Source organism: Scardinius erythrophthalmus, assembly GCF_964197995.2.
Source record: "Scardinius erythrophthalmus genome assembly, chromosome: 12".
Lineage (NCBI taxonomy): Eukaryota > Metazoa > Chordata > Actinopteri > Cypriniformes > Leuciscidae > Scardinius > Scardinius erythrophthalmus.
Genome location: NC_138232.1, coordinates 7,025,617 through 7,037,931, shown reverse-complemented (window position 1 = coordinate 7,037,931; position 12,315 = coordinate 7,025,617). Strand labels below are relative to the sequence as shown.

Here is a 12,315-nt window from a genome sequence, read left to right as displayed (position 1 = left end):
CTTTAAAATAAGAGGAACTTGGTTTGTTTGTTATAATTGCGAAGACATTCGTACATTTTAAGTGTAGCCTAAGTTTCCAAACACTTTCGAACAATTAAGTCACGGCAAGGTATAACAATATTGCATTACTAAATAAGACATACACTTATATTATTATGTTAATCCAAGGTACTACAAAAATGTCATGGTTTTACCATCATTGTAGTGTCCAAAAACGATAGTTTACTTCTTTGTAAGTTGTGAGAGTAACGCCTCAGCGTCTGACAGTGTGTTGAAAAGCGCGGCTGTTATCTATGACAGCATCAGGAAATGTGTGTTGACGCGCACTCATTCATCTCGTCTCCTCGTGCTGATTCCAGCCAATGAGCGCCAGCCAATGACACCCCCACCAACCAGAGATATCCCTCTGAATCTGATTCTGCAGGGCAGATAGCCTACTGTACCTCAACCAATGGACCGGTCCGGACGCAATTAGGAACCGTGATAACTATTTTAACATAGACATTTTCAGATTCCTCCTGCTGCTCGAGTGAAAGGAACTCACTTGGATACTAATGCATATTTTACATGGTCGGATATTTCTTTTTTCATTCACAGTACCTTTATCGATATTAACTACAGCGTTTTGAATTATGAGGAATACAGTATCTCAAGAGCCGTAATGAACCTGTGACATTTCGTTTACTTTTTTGGATAATTTTTTCCCCTTACAAACTGCCCGTGTACAACATGCCAGAGTTTGATGGACTTGGATGCAGGGACAGACAGCGCGCGCGTAACGGATTTCTGTCACGCCGTGAACCGAGCGGCAGCGCTCACCGGATTTACCGGCTCTTTATCCTAATGCTGCTCATTTTTACTCCCAGTGTGGACTCGTCTTGGTGGTAGGTGTTTCTAATTATTTATTTAAAGTGGCACAAGAGCCTGGCACTGGTTCATTTTCTTTTCGAAATGTTAAAGACCTAAAATAAAACTAATAGAACTGTTGTCAGTTAGTAGGCTAGCTAGTATTAGGTTGTTCACCGTAATTTTCCTAATCCTAAAAGTACACTCAATGAATTTGTATTACAGTTTGGGAACAATCAAAACAAGAATCGTTAATTAAAACACCAAAAATAGTAATTTCAGTTTATCCGGTATAGGATCTCGATTGATCACACCAGGATCTCTCCAAATTATCATGGAAATTAATAGATTAGTATGAGGAAGTAAAAGTAAAATTTCAATTAAGAGGAATTAATTTTAACTAGAAAAGCAAAGTTTATCGAGATAAAAAAAAACTTGTATTTAAATTTTATTTAGCTTATCGTCATATGTAGTCTAATACATTCACTTTTGTATATCAGGGTGGAAGAACACGTCATTTCCCAGAATGCATTAACTGGGTTACATTTCTTTGCATTGCAGTTCAGTAAATTCCTCTTCCTGCCATTCTAATTAATATTCCAACTCAAGTTCTTTCCATCTCTAGAAATGACTCACGTCCTTTTGTTGACTCAACGTGATTTTGTTATTTTTCAGTTTTATGATCCACCCAGCAGAAAGTCACAAGTTTCATCACCTAGAATAGTACAAGAAATACAGTAGCATTTCTTAAGGATTTTGAGATTAAAATTGATTTATAGTTCCAAGAATTTAAACCATGCATGTCTAAATAATAATAATAATAAAACATATATTTTTTACTAATAAAACCTGTTTTTCAGGGAACATAAATATACATTTATATTCAGTCTAAATTAATTTAATTACTGTCTAATTTGACTTAAAAATAATGTAAAAAGCATATATAAGCATTAAAGCATTCATATATGTGTGTGTGTGTGTGTGTGTGTTTGTGTGCATGTTTTTCTATTCCGGTGGGGACTTCAATCTGAATGCGCATAGACTCATGGGGACTCGTGTCACCGTGGGGACCTAAATTGAGATGCCCATGAGGAAACAAGCTAATAAATCATACAGAATGAGTTTTTTTTGAAAATGTAGAAGTGCAGAAAGTTTTCTGTGATGGTAGGTTTAGTGTAAGGGGATAGAATATACAGTTTGTACAGTATAAAACCATTACGTCTGTTGAAAGTCCCCACAAAGATAGTTAACCAAACATACGTGTGTGTGTTGTTTTTCTTCTTCTTCAGTCTAGACCAATTCCATTCATAGTCCAGAGCTCAATGAAGGAAGAGTGGTGTACAGTTATAGTTAGGTATATTTAATGACAAATGAAAAGTTCTAAAAATTAAAATAAAAAAATAGTAAAAAGGTATCATACTAATATTAGTGAAAAAGTTTTCTTAGTGAAAGAAATGCACACAGTGCTGCGTTTAATCATTTTTCAGAGCAATTGTTAGTAAAGACAGAGGAGTCTGATGTCTTAACCTGACATTGATCAACACATTACAGACTGTTCTATAACAGGCCTTGGCTGGATCAGCAGACCTACTTGTGTGCTGCTAACACACCATATAAACACACTTGCTAGGGGTGATATAGATCTGAAGTGACTTGGTTCAGAAGTTATTGCTTTTCATCTCCATTTCTTCATTGTATAACAGCAGACATGATGACACAATGGCAGACTTCGCCTTTAAAAACGTCTAATTGCAGCATTCAAAAGTTCCCCATCACGTCTCAGAGGTAGCAATATCAACATAGTCAGCACACTGCCTAGTGCCCCACAGCTGAGTAAACAACATAATCTCAGTCCACGCTATTTTTTGATACTTTCAATTAAAATGAATGCTCGGTTTCTCTCAAACGCACACGATAAGACAATAATACAGTATTTCATGAATGGGAAAAGGAGGGTTATCATTTGTATAATCTCTGTTGAAATAACTATACGTATGGCCCCTTTTGCCCTCAACAAGGCAGCGGGGATTCGACGACATGAGTCCGCAAGACAGCCATGGCGGCATGCCCAAATCCATGTGAGTCAGTGGTGATAAATATCTCTCAGTTCCTATGGTAATTTATACAGTTATGGGGATTGTTGTCATCGTTGCAATCAATTCACGCGTAGCGGTTTTCTGGCTCACGTGCAGCAGCCTTTCCCAATCCCGGCCGCATGCAGCTGATAAGTGTTCTGGAACAGAGAGGCAGAGCGAGATTGTGTTTCTGTGTGTCAAGGATCAACAGGGCAACCGTGCAAAGCCGGCAATACCAGGCCCTCCCATGGATGCTATAGCGAGAGGAATAAGTCTTTCATTGGGTCTTATGTTTGCACTAGTATGTCAGTATGAGAGAGAGAGAGAGAGAGAGGGGGAGAGCGATAGGGACAGGGACAGCCATAAGAGGAGTGGAAATTGTTCAGTAGGTTTGTACAGAGTGCTGTCACACAAACCCAGACACGACTGACTGGAGAACGAGATCCGGGAAGGAGACAAGGGCGCGTGAGCACAGCGTAAACTTCGCTGAAGGTGTCTGTGTGCTGCGCTTCAACAGAAAGTGTAGGATAGGAAAATGCTACACCTGCAACACAAATATCAATACCAGAATGGCAAATCTTTTGCATTTTTTCAACACAGAACAATAGGAAATAGGACATGCTGGAATGTCCTAAATTATGGAGTAAGAAATAGTCCTTTAATGGATAGTTTATCCAAAAATGGTTTACTCACCTTCATGCTGCTCCAAACCTGTATGACTTCTTTCTTCGTTGGAACAAAAACATTGGACCCCATTGACTTTCTTTGCCTGATTTTTTTTTAAACATCTTCTTTTGTGTTCCACAGCAGAAAGAAAATCACACAGGTTTGGAACGATATGAGGGTTGAGTATGTGATGATAGAATTCTAGCATGGCAATTCGTAACTATTTTATATTTTGGTGAATTGGTAGCTAATTCATATGAATTCATACAAATTCATGTCGTCCTCATTGACGGTTTAGAGTAGAGGTAGACCATTCATACGCTTAAAAAAATAAATAAAAATCTTTCACTCGTACTAATCACTTTGTAAAAATGAATTAAACAATGCCCACCTTGTAATAGTTACGTTTTATCATGAGATTGGCCTGGAAGTTTATTTTAGGTGAACTATCTCTTTAAGACTCCTTGAGGAAAACATTTTTGCTGACAGAAAAAAATCATGGGGGTATCATTATCACAAAGAAATGGGCATGAAATATTGATTTAAGTTGAAATTATGTGAGAAGAAACTAGTACAACAGGAAATTGTTGCCTGGGAAAACAGACAGTTATACAATTTAGTGGTCTTTACGCAAAAATATTTGACCGCTGAATGATTGACAAGTGAGAATCAAGCATTCCAAAGAACCGTGTATTAAAGTGCGGCTAACATAAAAACAAATAAAAAAAAGTGTGCCAAACTAGTGGCTAACATGAACTTTGAAGGTTTGGTCTCCAGTAAAGATGACCCAGAAGAGAAGACCAAGTCATTTTCTGATGTTCAAGTGGGATGGATTCAATTATGCATTACAAGATTATTTCTTATCACAAGACTGCCAACTACTGCAATGGAAAACTACAATTATTCATTTGTCAGATGCTTAGTCAACAATGCGTCTGTTTGTTTCTGCAGGTACATTGGTGCATTAGGTGCACGGGTCATATGCGACAACATTCCAGGGCTGGTGAACAAGCAGAGGCAACTCTGCCAAAGACACCCAGACCTCATGCAATCCATTGGAGAGGGAGCCAAAGAGTGGATCCGAGAATGCCAGCACCAGTTCCGACACCATCGCTGGAACTGCAGCACGCTGGAGCGAGACCGCACTGTGTTCGGCCGTGTCATGTTGCGCAGTCAGTATTTATGCTACACTTCATCATCATCACACAGTAATAAGACATGAACTATGCAGCCCTGTATCATATTTAAAAAACCCATATTTCATAAAGTATCAAACTGTTAGTTCAAATAAAGCTGTGTGCAGAGTTGAATCTCACCCAACCTGTCATGAACATGTCAGAGCCACACCAAAATCAAAAGAAAGATATAAGAAAGCATATTTTGCATAAAGAGCTATTTGGTACAGTAAAGGCATTACAGCTTTACATGCTGGTAGGGACAAAAAGGTCTCCGCAAGAATAGGAGAAAGTCTGAGAGAGAGTGGATGTTCTCCAAATACAAGTGGCTAGTCGGAGGGGGTTCTCTACAGGCTGATGTATAAACAGTAATAGGAGATGTAAATATTTGTGCAGATGACTCTGGCAGACAGACAAAGCTGCTCTTTTTGACATATCACCCTCTGTTCTGGCTCAGTGCGTGAGCTGGAGGAGGAAAATGAGCAAAATAGGGGTCATTTTGCGCTACTTTGGCAAAAAAACACACCTCAAGGCTATGAGTGCAATCGACCAAAGAAACTAAAGGTGAAGGAGTGTCAGCTTGAATCAGTCGAATGTTAGAAAGCTGTAGGGTGGCCTCCCGCACTTAGCTCAGCCAAGGAGCTTATATATGTCAGAGAGTTGATATAACAAAAGCACAGTGGATTTAACATCATATTAAGAGCATTACACCTCATCAGCTTGCTTGTCTCTTTTAAAACTACTGAAAAGTTACTTTTTTAATGTTAAAACACTTTCTGACAACTGTAAGTAAGCACGTTTGCTGCGGTCTGAGTGCGATTGTCTGGTTTCACACTCACTTGATTCTATTGAACCCTGGTGCATCTGCATTCATCTTTCATCATCAAAAACATGCACAGCGCATGACAGAAAGTAGAACGCGGGTCAGTATATTGTGTTTTTGTATTAATTTGGTGCTAATATGCGCAGCAGAGTGAATCACGCTTGGGTTTAGTGTATGTGCATCACATGAACATGGCTTTCTGCTGCTTGCAAACTGACTTTTTGAGGAGACAGCGGATTGCGAGCCATTCATTTGCTGCTCTGATTGCACTCGCTCTACATTATGACACTGCATGTGTAACTGACGTAGGCCAGTAAGAGCTGTGCATGTAAACCTCACTCCCCTGATCTCAAGAGGCGCGCTAGCGGCTGCGGTCTTTAGCGTCCTTAGCGTTATCGCTCCCGTCTCCCATGCCAGAGTTCGAGTCCTGCTTGGAGCAGGTAGAGTAGGACTGGTAACACATGCTCACTCTTACTTCATCACCTCTCCAAGGATCAATCATCGTGTTTTTTTGAATTAATGATATAATTCTCGACTAAAACACATACACAGGTTGCTTTACTTCCTGAACAAGTGCGAGTTGCTTTCACATTCATGCAAATCACGCCACAGTTCCAGTGCAAACTAACTCCGATCACCTCTTATGTTCATTACCCGGTGCGCTCATGTGTCCACATGACAGCTTTCACATTAACAATTTTTCATACGAACCGTGACCCGTTTCAAACTAAACTGCCAGTGTGAAAGCACCCTGAAGTCAACATGAGATAGTGTGCATAACCCATTTGGCACTGAAATTATACACTATAAGGACAGAACTGTACCACATTTTTAACATGCTAATATGAAACTTTTCTCCTCCATCAGGTAGCCGTGAAGCAGCATTCGTTTATGCAATTTCCTCTGCGGGTGTAGTTTATGCCATCACCAGGGCATGCAGTCAAGGAGAGCTGAAGATCTGCGGCTGCGACACACACAGGAGAGGCCGAGCCAGCGATGAAGAAGGGGACTTCGACTGGGGCGGCTGTAGCGACAACATTAACTACGGTATCAAGTTTGCCAAAGCTTTTGTGGATGCCAGAGAGAGGATGGTCAAAGATGCCAGAGCACTGATGAATCTGCACAACAACCGCTGTGGGAGAATGGTAAGTGTCAAGATTCTCAAATGGGGGGAATCAGCAAGCTAATTAGAAAAACTTTTAACTGTTTAATCTGGGTTATGGAGTGGTTCATAGGTCATGGGCTGAGTTTTGTTTTCTCTAGGCAGTCAAGCGTTTTATGAAGACTGAATGCAAGTGTCATGGAGTCAGTGGGTCATGTGCTCTCAGGACATGCTGGTTGGCTATGACTGATTTCCGGCGAACAGGGGACTACTTGAGAAAGAAGTACAATACTGCTGTGGAGGTCATGATGAACCAGGATGGTACAGGCTTCATGGTTGCAGACCGAGAATACAAGAGAACAACCAAAAACGATCTAGTGTACGTTGAGAACTCTCCAGACTATTGCGTAATGGACCGATCGGCAGGTAAGCAACAAAGAGCTGAGTGTTGAGTGTTTTTGTTTGTAGAGGTCCTTGCACACTGAGTCCAAAATTAGCATCCGAAATTTTCGCACATTAAGAAAATAAATATAACTTCACGTTGTGTCAATCCCGTTTACACACTGCCTCAGAAACTTTTGTCGGTCATAAAAAATTTTTTGGATCAGGTTTGATTTTCTTGGTTTTTCGCATCTGTAGCAAGCATTTTGAGAGGTGTTTTGACAATTCGGAGCCACTGAATGTTGAATACAAAAAAACGTATACGGAAATTTCGGACTCAGTGTGCAAGGACCTTAACTGGGCAAAATTGACAAAAAGAGTCATATTTCAATTTAAGGACTATTTAGATTTTGCATTGTTACAGTATTAAGCACATTTCTCCAATTTGTTATACAGCAAAGGAAAAAAAATACATTAAATTCTAATTGTTACACTCATTTACATACAAATTATTGCATTTAAGTATTTTTTTCTGTAATACAGTAATCATTTAAATGTATTACATTTGTTAAAAATGATTATAGTAATGACAATCTAATGAGAACTACCAGAATAAAGACAATTATAAAAATCCAAATTTTTATCCAAAATCCAAAAAGTCCAATATTTTAATGACGATTAAGCACATTTTTATTCCTCAGTTCCAATAAACGTAAAGTCATAATGCAAAATAAGTCTTAAAATAGGTCCTAAAATATGCTTGATTTTGCATGTTTTTAATAACGTTTAGATTTTTTGTTTTATTATAATCTGTTTCTTTTTTTGGTTTTGGGGCGGAATGCGACCTAGACTTGAAAATAGCGCAGTTGTCCCATGGCAAAAAAAAAACAAAAAATAGAAAACATGGTACATTTCTGTAAAGGTCCTGATCTCAGAAAACATGTTTGGCCTATTGACTCACAATGGAATAATTTTACTACTGTAACTGAAAAGATCTGCATTTATATTTCAGGTTCTCTGGGCACAGCAGGACGGGTGTGCAACAAGTCTTCCAGGGGCATGGACGGCTGTGAGGTCATGTGCTGCGGCCGCGGGTATGACACCACCCGTGTAAAACGTGTGACCAAATGCGAGTGCAAGTTCAAATGGTGCTGCGCTGTCGAGTGCAGGGACTGTGAGGAAACTGTGGACGTCCACACCTGTAAACCACATAAGAAACCCGACTGGCTCGATTTGACTTGACTGCCGTGATCGTAACCAATCAGCAGCTACTGGTGCTTTTCTGTTCTCAGGTTTTTAAAGTGGGCCAATGCATTGCAGGATGTGTAGTTTATGACTATAACGCTCTGATCTCCACTTGCAGAACCCTGAACTTTATTCGCCTTCAATGATGCAAGCGCAGTGATCACAGGCCAGTCTGGGGCACTGGTAGACGGTGGGTGTCATGGGAAATTATACAATGGGCATTGTCTGGTGTTTTATTGAACGAACTGTGATCAGGACACAATTCTTTCACTATTTTCAAACTGTAAAACACCTTTAACTGATAATATGTGTGCCTATATACATCGAATTACGTTTTTGGACAGCTGTGATAAATGCAATAATGCAGTTTTAGGGAAAGAACAATCACAGCATCAAGCTTCCTAAAGAACATAGCAATAAATCGCATTTCACGCCAAGAATAATTCCATTTAATTGTCCAAAATGATACTTTGAAGGGCGCTGTAAAAAATATTGTTTAACAGTGATAACTGAGTAACCCTTCATTTACTTCATGGACCATGATTTTAATACTCAACTTGTGCACGAAAGAATAAGATCAATGATCAATGTATCATCATGACACATATACCATTGTCATTGTATATCAGAGAAATATATTTCATTTCTAGTTATCTTTTTTAATACCTATGCACTTAAACATCCCTTCAAATATGAGCATTTTTGTTTGGTTTGGTTCCGATGAACTTATCTACGATCAAGTCAATATTTTCCCTGATGGATTTCTCATTGAAATGTGATGTTTATTGAAATAAAAAGTCCAAACCATCAGACTATAAACTGTTCATGATGTACACTCAAATCTGATGGCTAGATTAGTATCTGAGAATAAAAGTGCACACAATGAGCACTTCAGGTTGCTGGATTAACCAGAGTTTGCAATGCTTCAAGCATCAAGTCTTTGAAAATACTTTTAGTTTAGGTTGAGACAGTCAGTAGCAACCAAACAAAATACCTTCAAGATGTTATGTGCATGAAATAATAGCTACTTTGAAAAATGACTGAAGCCAAATGGCCACTCTGAATGTATTACTGCTTGCTTCATACTTATGTCCTCATGTAAAACCCACACTAAATGCCAAATCATTGCTAAAATAAGACGGCAGCTTACTGAGATTGAGCAGTAAAAATAGTTAGGTTAGCATGACTCGCATTCTTAGCCATTTATTTTGTTGGTCTGAATGAAGCACCTTGGTTTGACAACACGGTTGTTTCTAAATTTGCTGTTAAGATGGATGAGTGAATGAAGCGCTTGGGTTGTCATGCTGGTCGGTAATGCCAGTGTCCAAAATGATGGCCCCATTAATCTAAAGCAACCTGAAACTTTGTCAGGTAAAGGCCATGCAAGCTTATTTTGTCATTGTACAAAATGTCATTGGCGAAAGAGACCAAAATGGAAAGCCGTTGCTATACAAAGTGTTCTTTTTTTTTTGTGGCCATTATATATAAAATTGCCACAAAATTCTTAAAAAAAAAAAATTATGCATATATTTTTAAACAAATATTGAATTATTTAATTAACCTAAATAATGAATAATGAAATTAACTTTAGCTTCACAATACAATTATTTTAACTTTCCAACATTAATAAACAGATTGATATGTCATTGATTAGAATTCCAAACGTCACTTATATAATAAAAATTCAGATGATCATTCTCAATGCTTGAATTAAACCATGTATAATGTTGCAGTTCCTAAAAAAACTAAATTTTTTAGCTTTATTAACTGGCCAAAGCCATTGTTTACTGATTTTTGGCATTCAGCGAGTGTTCATTTTGGATCCTGCACAGAAGTGATTCTGATCTCAAGCCATTCTAATTGGTGTCATGTTGTAAAGCCAGAGCTGCTCAGATTTGTTTTTGGCTCTGTAATTCTTATATCAAGATTGAATTGTCTCAAAGTGAGCCAATAGCTCTCTATTGTTACTTCATTTTCAGCATTGCATCCAAAGATACATTTTTCCAATTGTGGAATGTCAGAAATTTCCCACAGCTAGTCTGATTATGTTTTCCGTTGTTCAACAGTTCCACCTCACACCTTGTCTTTGCCAGAAAAACTTCTGTGTTGAGAAAGACTTGTGGAAAACATGTCAGAGTATGTTTACTTTTGAACATTGTAAAATTACCCCCTTGGCAGTGTGTAACCACTATGTGGTTAGTGTTGAAATTTATGCATGTTCCTAAACAGAATCGGCTAACATTTTAATTAGCGCACTAATCCGTACAAGGACATATTGATAGAGTCAAGGCGCTGAAAGCTAAAATAGCATTCACAACTTTTTGTTCTTCGGAGAGGACTTTGTGTATATTCATCGAGTCACATGACCATGTCCTCAGAGCCCAATATGTGTGTGGTCCTTACAACTGCATTCACTTTCAGTCAATTGTCCAAGATAACGATCTTGTTATGCTGAAAACAAACCAGCTGTTTCAAAGTTGAAAAAACTTGAACAATTATATCCTTTAAAACTTTCATATTAGGGTACAGGGTAAGGTTCAAATGACGCTTAAAAATTAAATGAAGTGATATATGCAAAGGCATGCAATTATTAAGAATGAGTTTTTCAAACTCCATGACCCTAAATGTTACACTTCATAACCTTTTGTGCTGCGGACCTGAATGTTGCCTTAAATCATGAAAATGTGTTGAGGAGAGGTGTGCTATTACTTTTGTAAACTATTTTTATTAAAATGTTCATATCACATGGCAAACAATACTGAATGTGGCATTAAGTGGATTCTTTAGGTGACTGCAACACACAGTGAAAACCCTTCAGAACGCCTTGGGAACTCCATAGAAATGCCCTGGCAACCACCCAAAACACCCTAGAAACTGTATACTGTAACCTAGCAACACACTCGGAACACCTTAGCAAATATATAGCAACGCCCTGGCTACCATCCACAAGCTCTTAGCATAAAAGTGATGGGTTTATCACAAGCAAAATATAAATATATAAGTATTAGAAGATATTTAAAATATACATAAAATACTGAAATTGTACTTTAAACCACGACTTAAACGCATCCCTACAAATACCCTTGCTCATACAGGAATGCTGCATTGGGTACTGTGAACTTCCCACTGTAGGCTTTAGTCCACAGATCCAGAGCAAGTGTTTGGTCTTGAGGGCAGATTTATAGGGGAGATAAGCGTTATATATACGTGACCTTTAGGGACGAGTGTGGCTTGGCTCCCAGAAGCGAGTGGGTGTGAGCGTTAGCACGCTTGCTGTCAGATGGAGCTTACCAGGCCGCCGGCTTCGGATTAACACATAAAAACTCTTATCTTGTGAGTCAGCTGGCAAGAATGTAGCTCTTCTAAAACTTTCAATGCAAAACAGAGGCACAGCAGCACTCCTGTGGGGAGCACCAAAGGCTTTAATGTTTGCTTAAAGATGTAAGGAGGAGTGAGATCCATAGATGTATATAGATTCCTCTTAGCGGCTGTTTTTATGGGCCGCTATGCGTTAGTCGTCCACCATATTGGAACAGTCAAACCCGGTCTGTGAAAATTCGAGAGCAAAATGACTGTGCGTCTGCAACCATAGTTAGGCGCATGTATGAATATCTATATCTGCAATAGACTTCAGCAGATGATTTTGCTTAACTAACACATAACAACATGATGAAGGCATCTGTTATTGTAGGGACATCGACATTATGACATTATATTGGCACGCCCCAAAACATGAGGTGGAATATAACAAATTATGATTGGTTGCATCACATGTCAGTCAAACTCGAACCTTGGCCAAGAAAAGCTGCGATGGAGCCCAGACCTTCTGCTGTCAGTCTGAAGGTCTGGCTACGCGAGACTACCATAGTTTAAAACCCTGTAATATTGAGTTAATACAGAACACGCTGACAGTTCCAAGATGGCTGGCGCATATGTGGCATCTACGTATACATATCTATGGTGAGATCCATGAAGAGATGTGGAAGCAAAACCTTAGCAACA

The 12,315-nt window shown here is 38.8% G+C and overlaps 1 protein-coding gene across 2 annotated transcripts; it reads left to right on the top strand.

The window, feature by feature from the left end:
* Positions 1-424: 424 nt before the first annotated feature.
* Positions 425-11,063, top strand: wnt2ba (wingless-type MMTV integration site family, member 2Ba). Of its 2 annotated transcripts, XM_081380262.1 has the most exons (6): positions 425-884; positions 4,539-4,759; positions 6,453-6,730; positions 6,849-7,113; positions 8,081-8,342; positions 8,432-9,137. In XM_081380262.1, exons 1-5 carry the CDS (start codon positions 730-732, stop codon positions 8,308-8,310), a joined length of 1,149 nt encoding a protein of 382 aa, XP_081236388.1. In that variant the 5' UTR covers positions 425-729; the 3' UTR covers positions 8,311-8,342; positions 8,432-9,137. The 2 variants fall into 2 exon arrangements, with proteins under 2 accessions (XP_081236388.1, XP_081236389.1); XM_081380263.1 differs by lacking the exon at positions 425-884 and adding an exon at positions 3,344-3,443 and having other exon boundaries at positions 8,081-11,063.
* The last annotated feature ends 1,252 nt before the right edge of the window (positions 11,064-12,315 follow it).